At 41.4% G+C, this 16825-nt stretch overlaps 2 protein-coding genes across 4 annotated transcripts in view; one reads left to right on the top strand and one right to left on the bottom strand.

Moving 5' to 3' along the window:
* Nucleotides 1-1713: 1713 nt before the first annotated feature.
* Nucleotides 1714-12579, bottom strand: eny2 (ENY2 transcription and export complex 2 subunit). Of its 2 annotated transcripts, none has more exons than XM_063056815.1 (5): nucleotides 12359-12381; nucleotides 9565-9641; nucleotides 9406-9476; nucleotides 5837-5911; nucleotides 1714-2019 (listed from the first exon to the last, which is right to left on the bottom strand). In XM_063056815.1, exons 2-5 carry the CDS (start codon nucleotides 9630-9632, stop codon nucleotides 1943-1945), a joined length of 291 nt encoding a protein of 96 aa, XP_062912885.1. In that variant the 5' UTR covers nucleotides 9633-9641; nucleotides 12359-12381; the 3' UTR covers nucleotides 1714-1942. The 2 variants fall into 2 exon arrangements, with proteins under 2 accessions (XP_062912885.1, XP_062912876.1); XM_063056806.1 differs by lacking the exon at nucleotides 12359-12381 and adding an exon at nucleotides 12429-12579 and having other exon boundaries at nucleotides 1717-2019.
* A 290-nt stretch (nucleotides 12580-12869) lies between these two features.
* The window catches only part of nudcd1 (NudC domain containing 1), a 189632-nt gene continuing 185676 nt past the window's right edge, over nucleotides 12870-16825 (top strand). Inside the window, exon 1 of one of the 2 annotated variants that reach the window (XM_063056793.1) lies at nucleotides 12870-13037. In XM_063056793.1, coding sequence (XP_062912863.1) covers nucleotides 12923-13037 — 115 coding nt within the window. In that variant the 5' untranslated portion in view covers nucleotides 12870-12922. The remainder of the gene's footprint in view (nucleotides 13038-16825) is intronic. The other variant, XM_063056784.1, reaches the window with a different exon arrangement.

The following is a 16825-nucleotide window of genomic DNA, read 5'->3' as shown; positions in this document are numbered from 1 at the left end:
AAATCCACAAATGCTGGAAATCCAAGTAACACACATAAGATGCTGGAGGAACACAGCAGGCCAGGTGGCATCTATGGAAAAGAGTATAGCTGATGTTTCAGGCCGGGACCCTTCATCAGGACTGATTATTATAAACTTTCCGTAGATACCACAAGTTTATTTGCCTCTGAGTGTTCAAATTCTAAATGTGTGATTTAGAATCAGGGGTGGGGGGGGGGGTGGTACTGGGGAAAGAATTGGATTAGACTCTATAATTGCTTTCTTTCCAGTTTACCTTTCCTATGTTTCCTTGTGTCTATCACCTGTGTATATGCAATTGTTTAGTGCATCCCCTAGTGGTTACAGTTTTGTGTCTTTCTGGAAACTTCTTCAGTATCGCAATATTTGAATAGGGTCTATCTTATTGGTTAACTCTTATCTACAAATCTGAATGGAATGCCTGTTATCTCTGGTTTTCAGAAGAGCAGAGCGTGTTGGCTCGCCATCTTTTTTTTCCCCCTTTCTTCTTTGTTCTTAGATTCTCACTACCTTTTCTTCCCGATCTTTGTTTTTTTAGCGCTTAATGAACTATTGTGAAGCAACAAGTTTTATGCCTCATTCTTGACTTCCAAAAGAACCTTGGATCAAAAATATCAGCATCCAACAAGTCACACCCAACCTTAATGGAAAAAGCCTGCTTGCATATATCCTATCTATACTCCTCATAATTTTGTATACCTCTATCAAATCTCCCCTCATTCTCCTACACTCCAGAGAATAAAGACCTAACCTATTAATCTATCCCTATAACTGAAGTCCTCAAGTCCCAATGACATCATTGTAAATGTTCTCTGTATTTTTTTCACTCTTATTAATATCTTTTCTGTAGGTAGATGGCCAGAACAGCACACAATACTCCAAATTTTGCCTCACCATCATTTACTGTAGAACTTCAACATAACATCCCAACACCTGTTCTCAATACTCTATTTGATAACAACATGATAAAAGCTGTCCTTAAACCCGGTGTTATGTGCTTTCAGGCTTTTGTATCTTCTACCTGATGGGAGTGGGGAACAAAAGCGAATGTCCAGCATGGTTGGGGTCTGTGATTATGCTGGCTTCTTTACTGAGGCAGCGAGAAGTATAGACAAAGTCCATGTACAGGAGGCTGGTTCCAATCTAAGCTAGTCTGCATTTGGCCCATAAACCCTTCCTATCCATGCATCTGTCCAAATATCTATTAAATGTTATTATTGTACCTACTTCAAGTAATTCCTAAGCAGCTTATTTTGTATATACACACCACTCTCTGTAGTTGCTCCTTGGTGTTCTTTAAACCTTTCTTCTTCGACCTTAGAACTATGCCTTCTACAAATGTAGTTTGGGAATTTTTTTCCCTGGGAATTGCTATGTACTTTTTTATTTTCTCTTCAATCTACAATGCTACTTTTAAAAGCAAATGTGATGGTGTAGATAAATTTGTTAGATTAAAACCAACATACTACTTCTTCTTCCCATCTTCTCCTCTCTGCACCATAAAACAAGCTTCTTTTCTCACTTTTCAGTTCTAATGAAGTGAGTGCTTCCAAGATTTTCAGGCTTGAAACAGATCCTTTACACAGCAACAACTTTACAGACTAAAAACCTAGTGTGATAGGAACACCTAACTATACTTAACTGAACAAAAAGTTTTGCAAGATTAAAGCATATCACAGCAATAATTGTGTCAAAATAATTTTATTTCAACAAACATTTTTAAACATTGTCAGGAAAATTCATGAGGGTGTGTAGAAAACCTACTTAGCTGAGAACGTAAAAAATGAAACATATCAAAAATTGACATGAAAGCACGTCACAAAAATAAAGATGTGAAACCTTAATTGGGAGCCATTTTAATGACTGATTTAATTCATGTTCTGAAATTATAAAGAAATGGCAATGTAATTTGGTCATTTTAAGTTTAGAGACTGGCATGCTGAGAAAGGAAGGTCCTTATCCTCTGCAAAAGCTCCTTCTTCACACTGTCTGGCACCAGGGCTGAAAGAAAAACAAGCACGTCTGAAACAGGGATCTTTTAAATAAAAGCCAAACCAACGAACGAGTTGTCACGGTTTTATCTTGGAATCAAACTATTTTAAATTTTAGAAGTAGAAACCTTTGAAATATCTATATTTGACTGTCATAACATAAATGTGGACAGCAGGGAATTATTGTGCACTATCTCACCCATCATCTGTAGGCTCTAGAGTGATAATGGAATTGGCTGCAATGTTTGATTCAAAACCAATGCAGCAATGGATTAAGACTAGGTTCCTTTAACCGTGTAACATTAATTCAAATTCAAGTTTATTACCATGCAATAGGGTCTTTTAAGAGACTCTTGGATAGGTACCCTGAGCCAAAGACTCTGAATGACATGGCCTGATGATTGACAAGTATGTGTCGCATGTTTATGTAAGACAGTATAATGTTACTGACACTATAAAAAATAGTATAGATGTGTGAAGCAGCAAAGTTCAAAGTACAAAGTATATACAACCTTGCTATCATCTCCTTACAAAAAGCACAAAACAAAGAAACCCACGTGGACCCATTACAAAGACCGACAAATACCCAATGTGCCCCAAAAAAGAACAAATTGTGCAAATAAAAAGTAACATTCAGAACTAGAGTTCATGAAGGTGAGTTCACAGCCGTGAACCAATAAAAGGTGAAAAGTGACCAGTGCAGGAGAGTGTGTCTTTGAGTTGGGCAGTGAGGGTGGGGTAAGTGGCAGAACATTCATTCAGATAATTCAAGAGCACGGGCTCTCATATGTTTGGCTTTGAGATGGGAATGGAAATCAACTAATCAGGCAGGGTCATCCAAAAAATTGTGAGCAGCATTATTTAGAGAAAAGGAGTTGCGTTAATGTCAATCATGCAATAGATCCAGAATGAAAACTGTAAGCTCCCTGCTTCTTTTCTCAAATTACCCTCCTTCTTCTTACCACTGTGAAAGACAGCAGCAACAAGCCAGAAATTCAAGGGCCATGAACAGGGATGTTAGTATGGTAATTGAAATCGGTGGCTATTGGGAGGTCCTGGCTGTTCTGGTGGATGGAGTCAGGAGGCAGAAACGAGTATAGTTGCCATTACTGAGGAGAAGGTACTTGGAGGCTGAAAGGTCTGAAGGTAGATAAGCAACCTGGACTGGAAGGACTATAGCCCAGGGTTGTGAAAGACGTAGATGAAGAGATTGCAGAGGCATTAGTAGTAATCTTTCGAGAATCACCAGATTCTGCAATAGTTATAGAGGACTACAAAGCTGCAAATGTCATCCTACTTTTTAGAGAAAGTAAGGAGTTGGTATTCCACTACTTTTCACGTTATCTGGTTGAAGGAATTGATGGCTTTGTGGCCAAGTTTGCGGATGACACAAAGATAGGGAGAGGGGCAGGTAGTGTCAATGGAGCAAAGAGTCTGCAGAAGGACTTAGGCAGATTAGGAGGATGAGCAAAGAAGTGGCAGATGGAATACAGCAAATGCATGGTCATTCACTTTGGTAGAAGGAATAAAAGCATAGCATATTTTCTAAACAGGTAACAAATTCTGAAATCAGAGATGCAAAGGGACTTGGGAGTTCTAGTGCAGAATTCGCTAAAGGTTAACATAAACTGAGTTGGCAGTAAGGAAGGCAAATGCAATGTTAGCATTCATTTCTAGAGGACCAGAATATAATAATAAAGATGTAATATTATAGTTGATAAGCCATTGGTCAGACCATATTTGGAGTATTATAGGTGGTTGTGAGCCCCATGTCTCAGGAAGGATTTCTGTCAGCATTGGAGAGTCCAGAGGTTTATGAGAATGATCCTGGAAATGAAAGGGTTAATGAATGAAGAGCATTTGATGGCTCTGAGACTGTACTCATTGGAGTTTAAAAGAATGAAGGGTATTGCATTGAAAACTATGGAATATTGAAAGGTCTGGATAGAATGGACATGGAGTAAAAATTCTCAGTACTGTAGTTGGAGTCTAGGATCAGATGGTATAGCCTCAGAATAGAAAGACACCCCTCTGGAACAGAGATGAGGAGGAACTTCTTCTAAAAAAAATTTTAAAAAATCTGACCTAACCTTGATCAGCATACATTTTCATCATTTAGTATTGGAACATAGTGACCCAAGACAAATTAAAAGCTCTGTTCCTCTATGGATAAAAACGTTGCTAAGTCTCAAAGCAAGGGGTGGATTAATAACTTTCATAGAAAGCAGAGCAGTAGCATTCCCAAGGATCTTAATGATTTGATTTATGTAAATAGTTTTGGTCATTGTCATGAGATTGTTTAAATTGACATTTTGCTGATTTCTACCAGATATAGCATATTAATCAATTTATAGGATACAGCAAGCTGATTAGCAATGTACAGATTCAATTCAATGTATGGAGCAATTATGTAGTATACAAGGAGAAAATTTTTTAAAAATCTTAAAATTATTCATAAATAGTACATTTTAAGTAGTCACCAGAGTACAGGCATGTTTTGCAACTCAATATGCGCAGTGGGTGGGGCTATGTACAGCATAACTATGTTGAAGCTATGACAAGACCACCGTAGAGAATAGAATGCTGCAGCATCCTGAGGCAGGAAAGGCACAATCAGGATAGCTAAAAGAGGGGTAGGTTTCCTAGGGGTCAAAAATAGTACAGTAAAAGGTTTTTACACGCTCAGTGCGTAAAGTCTTATCAAATGGAACTCTGTTCTACTTGTGTTATTTATATTTTTTGTGCAAATATTGCTCATATGATGCGATGTGCCCATGATGCTGCTGAAAGTAAGTTTCTCATTGCACCTGTGCATATGACAATAAACTTGCCTTTGACTATAAGTTATAATTGGATGAACGACCTATTTACTCTGCGAGTTAATATCCAGCTCACCCATCACTCATTGGCGTCACAAAGCAAATTTGGCATTCTGCCTCCCTGACTTTCATTGAAAAGTTTGATACATCTGGGTAAACTCCTTAATGGCTTCACCTACTCACCTTTATCTATCAGGCAAACAGCTCTAGAACACAAAACTTGTATCCAAATATTTTTATTTCATTGATAGCCAGCTTGCTAGTTGGCTTAGTCCTACATTTTACAATTCTCTCCTTAAACTTCTCTACCTCTTTATCTTGCATCACCTGGCACAGGGAGATTTAGGTCTCATTCATTTTTATTCTGAATGAAATTTGGACTTTTGGTTCCTACATTAAAATATACAATATCGATGCTATTAATTGTCATTGCTGATGTACTCAATTTGTTTCAAATTAGATTTGCAAAGCTAAAGAAAGAATACATATTTATCTCTGATGCAGAGGGATGACAATGAGAACATTATTACCACCACTGCCCCCCGCCCCCCCCCCCCCATTTTTATAACCTTCTAGGAAAAGGGCATTTTAGGCATTGTCACAGTACAGTACCATGTGGCTAGCGTACGCCATTACAGCTCGGCTGTTGGAGTACAATTCCAGACTTCAAACATCCTCTGAAGTGAATGTGTGGGTATCCTCTGGGTGTTCCGATTTTCTCCCACAGTCCAAAGACCTATCAGTTAGTAAGTTAATTGGTCATTGTAAATTGCTCTATGATTAGGCTAGTGTTACATAGATGTGTTGCTGGGCGCTGTTGCTCTTGGGGCCGAAATGGCCTATTCCATGCTGTGTCTCTAAACAAAATAAAATAAATAAATACAACTATTCCAAAGAATGAATCCCAAAACAGATCCACAGACTAAATCAGGAAGTGATGTTGTAGATTTGCTTATATTTGTGATTAATCTTGCCATACATGCTCCATATAAATGAACACATACAGACCTCTTCCTTTTGGAGTTATTTCTGCCACCAAATCATCTACCGTCACGTGTTCCAGTCCTTTTTCCCTGATCACATCTACAACAGATGAGGAAAGCAATTTCAAAATCATGACAGAAAGCTTTTGTCAAAATTAGGTTGCAAATGAGTTTCTCAACATTCATCTCAAAGCTTCAGACTTTACACTACTGAAATCCAATGGGTTGATTACAATTGCTTCACATTACTGAGCAACTGTATATGACAGGAAAGGTTTAAGGGGGATAGGCGCTAAATGCAGGTAAATGGGATTAACACAAATATATTAGCACCTTGGTTGGCAGGGATGAGTTAGGCCGAAGGGTCAGTTCCATGTTGTATAACTCTATGACTGTACGTTCTAGTTTAGTTTCTAAAATTCTATAATATTCCCTGTTGTTTTACATTACAGCAATTTATCACTGATTTTGCTCATCAAATGGATCCAACAATGGCAAATTTTGTAACGAAAATTATAAGTGCATATGGTAATAAATTCCAGTAACAGATCCAGCAAACCTGCTTTTAGAACTGAACCTAGTAAAACCCTGGCATATCTGAAAAACAGCCCATAATGGTAATATCTTTCTACAGTCAAGAAGAGCTACTGCTCTGCCAAAAATTCCCTTGAAGAAAACTGCTCTGATGGGATATTATGCTCAAACAGCCCACGTGTTCACTGAGACCACCAAGTGGTCTCTTTTGTGCTTTGAAGTTTTGGTTGATCTTGAATTTAAATCTTACTCTCAGTACAAGTCCTCTCCCTATTAATTACAGAATTTAGATACATTACCACTGATTAAGATGCATTTAGACAGGCACGTGAACAGGCAAGGAATGGAGGAATATATTGTACTGTAGCTCATGTTCAGGCAGATAGGATTTGTTTAAATTGGCATCATGGACGGCGCAGACTGAAGGGTCTTTTCGTGCGTTGTACTGCTTTATTCAATACGTGATAAAATAGACTCTTCACAACATTGCTATCACAGAAACATACAAAGTCTACTGGAGTGCATTTCTGGCACCATCTGTGGAGGCAAAGGGAGAATCAACATGTTGGGTTTTGAGCCTCCATTAGAGTTGAGAGTATAAAGGGGAGACAGCCAGTATAAGGTGTTTTGTCGGGGGGGGGGACAGCTAGGTATCCATGTGAGGAGGAGTTGATGTGCAAATGGAGCCAGGTGGATGGGGTGGGGGAGTTGGAGATAGTGACAAAGGCTGGGATGTGATAGTGGAGATTTTGAGGGGCTGGAGATTAGGAAATCTGAAAAGAAAAGAAGGTGGTGATTGGGTCCAGAGAAGTGAAGGATGTTGAGCAGTTGGGAAACGGGGAGGGAAAGAGGTATTGTGTAGGTAAAGTGTGTGCGTGGTAGACAGAGGAACTAGGTGGAGGAGGAAACCCAGGGAGCTGGGATAGGGGAAAGAAGGGGATGAGTGAGAGGAACTGGGTGGATTAAAAGGATATAGAAAGGAATGGAGGGGTGTGTGGGTTACCAGAAATTGATTGATTCAATGTTCATACGATTAAGTTACTGTCTAGACTACCTGCAGGGGACAGAAAGAAAAGAACAAATCAGGGATCACAGAAAGTGCCCCCAGCTCAAAGCAGAAAGGTCTGGGGAGGGGAAGACGTGGCTGGTGGTGGCAGCATCACATGCAGCTGACAGAAATAATGAAGAATGACTAAGCTTTTGCCTCTTCACAAACAGGAGAAAATCTGCAGATGCTGGAAATCCAAGCAACACACACACACAAAATGCCGGAGGAACTCAGCAGGCCAGGTAGCACCTACGGAAAAGAGTACAGTTGATGTTTCGGGCTGAGACCCTTCAGCAGGAGAGAAAAAAAAGCTGAGTAAATTTAAAAGGTGGTGGGAGGGGAGAGAGAAACACAAGGTGATAGGTGAAACCTGAAGGGGGAGGGATGAAGTAAAGAACTAGAAAGCTGATTGGTGAAAGAGCTACAGGGCTGGAGAAGGGGGAGACTGATAGGACAGATGGCCATGGAAGAAAGGGGGTGAGAGAAGCATCAGAGGGAGGCTATGAGTGGGCAAGGAAATAAGGTGAGAGAGGGAAAGGAGATGGTGAAGGAGAGGAACAGGGCATTATCGGAAGTTTGAGAAATCGATGTTTAGGCCATAAGGTTCAAATAAAGTTGTTCTTCCTCCAACCTGATGGCCCCATCACGACAGTGGAGGAGGCCATGGATAGACATATCAGAATGGGAAGTGGAATTAAAATGAGTGGACACGGAGAGATCCCGCTTTTCCTGGCGGACAGAGCGTAGGTGCTCTGCGAAGCGATCTCCCAATCTATATTGGGTCTCTCCGATATACAGGAGACCACAATGGGTGCACCAGACACAGAATATGACCCCAACAGACTCACAAGTGAAGTGTCGCCTCACTTGGAAGGACTGTTTGGGGCCCTGAATAGTAGTGAGGGAGGAGGTTTTAGGGCAGGTGTAGCACTTGTTCCGCTTGCAAGGATAAGTGCCAGGAAGGAGATCATTGCGGAGAGACGAATCGTCTCTCCCCAGTGATCTCCCTCCTGGCACTTATCCTTGCAAGTGGAACAAATGCTACACCTGCCTCTACCTCTTTTCCATAGATGCTACCTGGCTTGCTGAGCTCCTCCGGCATTGTGTGTGTGAAGCTTTTGCCTATGTGTGTAAGGCCTGACCCACTGAATTGCTAGAGCAGCTTTTTGTTTTGCTCCAGATCCTATTATTTGCCATTTCCTGTGTCTCCACTGGTATCACAAGGCTACATTAAATTGTTAAACATATACGTGTCATCATTACAAAAGCTTCATATCAACGGATTTCACATGAATGCTCTCTAAGTTCACCTATGTCCATGAACATTTGAGAACAGGCCAATCAGAAACAGTGCCCCATTGTGATCCCAGACGTCCTCATTCCTTGGTCTATGTCTCCCCACCTTCTTCTACTGATAGCATTAACTCAGTGTTGACATGAACTCTGTCAACTGTAGAATCACAGTGTTGTAGGACACGGAAAAAGGCCCTTCAACCCATTACATCCATGTCAGCCCATCTACACAAATCCTATTTGCTAGCTTTAGGTTTGTATCCTTAGTGAAGAATAAAGTTCTGCTTAGCAGATACAAATTATAAGAAACAATGATCATCTTTAAAACCAATTTAAAATGCAGGTCATAGAGTTGAGACACTGATATTTTGGCCCACGCCCTTTCTTTCAAGAACGTAAGAAATAAAAGAGAATTAATCAATCTGCCCTTGATCTAGCACCACCATTGTAATATCAGGGGTGATCTTCCTAAGCAGCAGTCCCACATGATTCTTGATTTTCCTTCGTTCAAACATCCAAGATTTTTCATTTTCAAGATTTAATATACTCAACAACTGAGCCTCGCTAGCCATCTGTGATAATGAAATTATTGCTCATCGCTAAAATAGCTGACCCCTACCAAGAAATGGTCCTGTTTCCTGCTACTCTCACTTACTCTGGCTTTTCCATTTTTCTTCAATTTCCCTATATTCCTTTATCTTTTCCTAATCAATGTGTACCTTTACAGTGTGCTTTCAACTGATCTTTCCATCCACATTCAGTGAGTTTTGCTCTGAGCAGCTCCTTCAGACTGGAGGCAAAAAGGACAAGATTAGAATAAAATGATATTCTACTTATTTAGAACATCTGAAATACATTCACAATGGAAATTCTCTTACCGTTCACGCTCGCCTGTTTCTATCAACTTCTGATTTATAGTTGCTCGGAGTTGTGCGTCTTTATTCATTTCAGAAAGCTAGCAGATAAAATCACAAGAAAACACTAACATATACGAGTAGAAAAAATGAGGCTTTTTACTTTTACAGCTATGATTCTCCAAGGCTTAGTCATGCAAGCTTGTTACTGACTTTTAGGACATCTGAATATTTCATGATTGGTTGGAATCCAGGGTATAAGTGACAGGTGAGAATGTAACTGAGAAATGTCAGAAACTTCAAAGGTGTCAGCCAAAGAATTTATGTCATGAATAAAGTGTACATCTTTTGGCTAGGCACATTGGAAACCATCTACACAAAACTAATGAGCAGATATGTGAGTCGGATAGGAGATAAACAAGCTGCAAGTTAATCAGAAAAATAGTTCCCCACTTTGAGGAAATGCCCATTTTCAATTTGTTTCAAGGTATCTAGATATAATTATTGGGCTTTCGTTATTCTTCAGCCTTCTTTCATTCTTACTTCACATAAAGCATGATGTGGGTAGAAGGCAGTAACAAAGCAGATTGAGGAAAAAGTACTGTGACTAGTTGGTGGATATGAGGTTTTGTTTTTCTCTTCCAGTATGTTGTAGTTCCCAACTGTCAGTGGCTTCCAGGGTACAGTGTTAGGGCTATAGTTCAATACCCTAACACTAATATCAGAATACTTCATATAGCTTTACTTAGTATTCACAAACATTGAGGATATTAATGTAACAGATTGACGTACAAGTGCCAGAAGGAATTTAACAGACAAGTGCAAGATGACACACTTTGCCAAAAAGGATAAGGAGAGTAAATAAAAATTCAATGGCACAACTCTAAGGAGTTGTTAGTAATGTACCAATAGTAGAAAGCTTCAATTTCCTCGATGTAAATATCACCAATATGTCCTGGTCCAGGCGCATGGACACTATAGCCAAGAAAGCACATTAATGTCTCTACTTCCTCAGAAGGGTAAGGAAACTCAGTATGACCCCGATAACTCTTACAATTTTTTTTCCAATAGATGCATGCTTAACTCACTGCTGTACTCTCACGAGAATAATGGGCAAGTATAGCTAAAATGCCATCTATAAATTCACAGATAACGCCACTGTTGTTGGTAAAATCTCAGGTGGCGATGAGGAGGCAAATAGTAATGAGACAGATTGGTTGGTTGAATGACCTCACAATAGCAGCCTTGCACACAATGGTGGCAAAATCAATGAATTGATTGTGGACTTCAGGAAGGGGAAGATCAGGAGAAGACGCACAAGTCCTCATTGAGGGATCTGCAGTGGAAAGGGTGAGCACCTCCATTTCTTGAGTGTCAACATCATGAAGGATCTCTCCCGGGTCCAACACATTGATGCAGTCATGAAGACAACATGGCAGCGGCTCTACTTCATTGGGAGTTTGAAGAGATTTCATATGTCACAAAAGACTTGCAAATTTCGAGATGTACGGTGGAGGATTCTGACTGGTTGCAACACAGCCTCGTGTGGAGGCTCCAATGTACAGGATTGCAAGAGACTGTGAAGGGTTCCAGCCAGCTCCATCACAGGCACCTCCTTCCTTCCATCAAGGTCATCTTCAAGAAATGTTGCCTCAGGAAGGCAGCATCCATTACTATGGACTCTTACCATTCTGTTACACCCTCTTCACATTCTTACCTTCAGGGAAAAGGCACAGGAGCCTGAAGACCCTCACTCAATGATTCAGAAACAGCTTCTTCACCTCCATTATATTTCTGAACTGCCCATAAATGTTACCTCATCATTCCAATTATTTTGCATTATTTATTTTGTAACTTATAGTAATTTTGTCATTGCACTGTACTGTTGCTGCAAAGCAACAAAATTCCTGTCAGATAAGACAGTGATAAACTGCATTCTGATAGTATTCTACCTGGATGCATCGCAACTTGAGTGAGCAGCCAACTAACTGAGGAACCTACCACCCCCCCCATTCTCTCTTCTCCCCGCTTCCATTTTGAACAGAACTGTTATATGCTAATAGATAAACTTTTGAAAATCTCCTAATCTACCTTATCATGGCCCTTGCCTTTTATATGCCTACCTCCACTGCACTTTGTTTGTAACTGTAACACTATAATTCTGCATTCTATTTTCCTTTTTCCCTAACTTGATGTGTATGGAATGTCTTTTCTGGATAGCATACAAACAAAATTACAGTGCATTTCAGTACATGGGACAATAACAAACAAATTCCTTTTCTATTAAAAACACTTGGACATAACATAGATCTTATGGACAATAATTCAAACAAATAGGATCATAGAATTCACCAAAGCAGAGAAGTCTGCCTAGCTCTTATAAGGTCTTATTTATTTCACGACCATAATATGGCACTCGCACTGTTGGAAGGATGCAATGACCCTTGAAAGGGTGCAGGGAGACTTTACAGAAGGGCTCCAGGGATGAGACATTTTATCTGCAAGGTATGATTGAGAAAGGAGGTTATGCACCCTGCAAAAGTTGAAGGGTGACTGAAAGATTATGACAGTTTATATAAGGCATATAAAAACAATAATTTCCATTTGCTGGCGATATAAAGGACACGGATTTAGGGTTTTCGGCGGAAGATACAGGAAGTAAGAGAACATTTTTAAATGCAGTGATTAGTAATAACCTGGAACTTATTGTTTAGAGAAGAACGTACAACAAAAGAAAATTGGAGATGCACTTGCCTACCCTCGTCCTCTCCCACATCACCTCATAACCACACTCTATTCCCTACTCATAACCCTTTACCTGCAGTCCTCTTCATGCCTCACTCATCCCACCTTTAACTATATTCAGCTGATCCAACCCTCCACCTCACCTCCTCCCAGTTCCAGGGGCCCTTCCTCCTTCGCCGTCCTCACTTCCTCGGCCCCAACAGCTCGGATCCAAGGAGACGGTGTTCAGCTATACAACTCCCCCAGCACCCACGCTCCTACACGACAGTTCCCAGGCCAGTAATCAACCGATCCACGGCTCACGGCTTGAACGAAGACAAAATATATCAGAAGGGGAAAAGGAGAGAAAACAAATGAAATAATTCTCTTAAGTTGTGTCTCTTAATTTATTTTTACGACCGGGGTAACCGGTGCACTGTTACTAATCTTCCCCTTTACTAACAACCACAAAGAACCTAACCGAGGAAACAACGTAGGTTTAAAATAGCAGAAATAATCTTAAATGCAATAATACGTCATTAAGATAAGTGGAATGGTTTGTGGTTAGTAAATAAACGGAGTATTCTTTGGGAACTACAACTCCCGGGAAACCCTCTACCTTGCGCATGTGCCTGGGCGGGAGTGATGACGGAGCGCGATGGCGGCGGCGAACTGCTCTCTCCGTGTGGACAGGCGATTGATCGACGCCAACTTCGACAGTTACCGGCTGTCGCTGGAGCCGCTGCCCACCTACGCTGTGGAGCTGGATGGCGGTGAGTCCTGGGCGTGCTACGGGCGGCTGCGCACAGGCAGGAGTTGGATCCCTCTAGCACCCACCTCTGCCCCGTGCAGCGGGATGGGTCAAGGATCCCACCGGCAGCATGGTGACTGGCCGCGCCGCCTCTGCACTAATGCCGGCTATGAGTACGCTCCCCTTACTCCTCCAAATGGACATGGAAATTGCTGTAAACACTCAGCAGGGACGGCAACATCTGTGGAGAAAGTGCAGTGTGGCTTGTATGTTGGAAAGATTGTGGCAGCTAGAGTGTTTCTCTTTGGAGCGGCTGGGATAAGAGGTGATTTGATAAAGGTGTACGATGATAAAGATGGATTGGACAACCAGTGTCTTTTTCCCACTGTGGTTATAGCTAATAAGAGAGGACATAATTTTAGGGTGACTGGAGGATAGGGGGAATGTCAGAGGTTTATTTTTTTACACACAGGGAGTGATAAGTGTGCATGGAACGCACTGCCAGTGGTGGTAGTAGAAGCAGATAAATTCGGGAGATTTACGAGTCTAACATACGCACATGGATGAAAGCTTTGTGGGAGGGAAGGGTTAGATTGATTGATCTTGGAGTAGGTAGTATGAGAAGTTGGCACAACATCGTGGAGTGAAGGGCCTGTACTGTTCTATGTTCTAGGTGGAGTACAGGGTCGTTTGCATCACGGTAGATAGACAAGGGGCTTCTGTTTAACGGATCGAATAATAGAAGAAACCACACATTGTTAAAAACCGCCTTGGTTCTGCCCCCTGGGTGTATGTAACAAGCAAGTTTTGCAAGTTTGCTTGCTTAAACTTAGCAAGTCCTCTTAAGCAGGGGTCCCCAACCTTTTTTGCACTGCGAACCAGTTTAATATTGCCAATATTCTTGCGGACCGGCCGACCCGGGTGGCGGGTGTAGGGTTGCCAACGGACAAGAGTAGCAGTCAAATAGGTTGTGTTTATCTAGATAAAGACTACAATGACCATGAAGCCTTGCGCGGGAACCAGTGCGCATGTGCAACCTGCCCATGCATGTACCTGCCGATTTTTTTGCCCTGCAAATCGTTTTTGGCGATTCTGCTGGAGGGTGCGGGATTGTACGACCGGAATATAGGTGAGAAGTGGCTAATACATTCAATTTCGTTTCTAAAAGGGTTTATCTAACGAATTTAATATTAAACACACAGCGCATATTTTCCTCACATGAATATAGTGAGAAGTCAATTATCAGGGGAGGACAGGGGAGCTTGAAGTAAGTGTTGAATGAACTTCCAGTAGAAGTGGTAGAGGCAGGTTCGATATTATCATTTAAAGTTAAACTGGACAGGAAAGGAATAGACGGTTATGGGCTGAGTGCAGGTCGGTGGGACGAGGTGAGAGAAGCGTTCGGCACGGACTAGAAGGGCCGAGATGGCCTGTTTCCATGCTGTAATTGTTATATGGTTATATAAGTAAGTCAATAGCATCATAACATTTTAAGTAACGTTTGGACATTAAACACACAGCACATATTTTCCCTGTATGAACATATAAAATCATTGCAACGCACCGATATCGCTGAATCAGTGGGAGCCCTGGGCTTGTTTCCCCGCAACAAGACGGTCCTATCGACGGGTGATTGGAGACAACGATACTCGAAGGGGGTTCCTTATGTCTAGTCTATTCTGCAATTTAGTTTTTGTTGCATTCATTGCAGAAAACTCCGCTTCGCAGAAAAATGTTGGAAATGAAAGCAACGTTTTCAGTGCTTTCGTGGCTATCTTAGGATACTTAGCCTTGACTTTGATCCAGAATGCCGACAGAGATGTCAAACATACTTTTCAGCCCACCGTCATTTGCAAGCTTGAGGAGTTGATCTCCTTCCCGCGCTGACATGGATGGTGTTGGGGACCGCTGCTCTTAAGTAATTGACTGGGAAGTGCTTTGCGATCTGATGCATTGCAAAGTGAATGCAAGTTTATCCTAAATGTATTTATTTTATGTGTTTTCTTCATGTTTCAATAGGCAACCCACAGAATCAGAAAAAGGTTTATTATCACCAGCATGTGTCCTGAAATTTGTTAATTTAGTAACGACAGTACAATGCAATACATGAGAAAATAGAAAGGAAAAAAGAAAATAACTAAGTGTATCAATTACATTATATGTGTATTGAATAGATTAAAATAGTGCTAAGACAAATAATATATATAAATAAAAGTGAGGTAGTGCTCATGGGTTCAGTGTTCATTTAGGAATCATGTGGCAGAGGGGAAGAAGCTGTCCTGAATCACTGAGTGTGTGCCTTCAAGCTTCTGTACCTCCTTCCTGATGTCCAGAGGGCATGCCTTAGGCGATGGGGGCCCTTAATAATGGATGTTGCCTTTCTGAGATATCTTGGATACTATGAAGGCTGGTATCCAAGGTGGAGCTGATGAATTTTACAACTTTCTGTAGTTTACAGTCTGGTGCAGTAACCTCCCCATACCAGAGATAGTGATGCAGCTTGTCAGAATGATCTTCATTGTACATGTTTAGATGTATTCGAGTGTTTTAGTTGACAAATCAGTTCTCCTCAAGCTCCAAATGAAATATAGCTGCTGTCTTGCCTTCTTTCTAGCTGCATCAATATGTTGGGACCAGGTTAGATCCTGAGAGATCTTGACACCCAGGAACTTGAAATTGCTCACTCCACTTTCAACCCCTCTAAGAGGATTGATTCATGTTCCCTTGTCTTACCCTTCTGGAAGTCCACAATCAGCTCTTTCATCTTACTGACATCGAGTGCAAGATTGTTGCTGTGACACTACTCAGCTATCTGGTGTATCTCTCTTCTGTAAACCTTTCATCTCCATCTGAGATTCTACCAACAATGGTTGTATCATCAGCCAATTTATAGATGGCATTTGAGCTATACCTAGCCACACATTTATGGGTATAGAGTGAGAACAGCATTGGACTAAACACACACCCGTCTGGGTTGCGCAGTGTTGATGGTCTGCGAGGAGGAGATATTATCACCAATCTGTACAGATTGTGATCTTCTGGTTAGGAAGTCGAGGATCCAATTGCAGAAGGAGGTTCAGAGGCCCAGGTTACATAGAACATAGAATAGTACAGCACAGTACAGTACAGGCCCTTCAGCCCACAATGTTGTGCCGACCCTCAAACCCCGCCTCCCATATAAACCACCCACCTTAAATTCCTCCATATACCTGTCTAGTAGTCTCTTAAATTTCACTAGTGAATCTGCCTCCACCACTGACTCAGGCAGTGCATTCCATGCACCAACCACTCTCTGAGTGAAAAACCTTCCTCTAATATCTCCCTAGAACTTCCCACCTCTTACCTTAAAGGCATGTCCTCTTGTATTGAGCAGTGGTGCCCCGGGGAAGAGGCGCTGGCTATCCACTCTATCTATTCCTCTTAATATCTTGTACACCTCTATCATGTCTCCTCTCATCCTCCTTCTCTCCAAAGAGTAAAGCCCTAGCTCCCTTAATCTCTGATCATAATGCATACTCTCTAGACCAGGCAACATCCTGGTAAATCTCCTCTGTACCCTTTCCAATGCTTCCACATCCTTCCTATAGTGAGGTGACCAGAACTGGACACAGTATTCCAAGTGTGGCCTAACCAGAGTTTTATAGAGCTGCATCATTACCCCGCGACTCTTAAACTCTGTCCCTCGACTTATGAAAGCTAACACCCCATAAGCTTTCTTAACTACCCTATCCACCTGTGAGGCAACTTTCAGGGATCTGAGGACATGTACCTCCAGATCCCTCTGCTCCTCCACACTACCAAGTATCCTCC

This window comes from Mobula hypostoma, chromosome 1 (assembly GCF_963921235.1).
Source record: "Mobula hypostoma chromosome 1, sMobHyp1.1, whole genome shotgun sequence".
NCBI classification, from domain to species: domain Eukaryota; kingdom Metazoa; phylum Chordata; class Chondrichthyes; order Myliobatiformes; family Myliobatidae; genus Mobula; species Mobula hypostoma.
Note: the sequence above shows the minus strand (reverse complement) of the source record. Positions and strands in the feature narration are given on the sequence as shown.

Bases quoted from the DNA above. Each gene is read 5' to 3' on its own strand.
- eny2 (XM_063056806.1), bottom strand. From the start codon at position 9,632: ATGAATAAAGACGCACAACTCCGAGCAACTATAAATCAGAAGTTGATA. The intron at 5,912-9,405 runs GTACACATTGAT...CATCTGTTGTAG, and splicing joins GTTGAAAGCACACTGTAAAG to ATGTGATCAGGGAAAAAGGA. The intron at 2,020-5,836 runs GTCTGTATGTGT...TTTTTCTTTCAG, and splicing joins AATAACTCCAAAAGGAAGAG to CCCTGGTGCCAGACAGTGTG.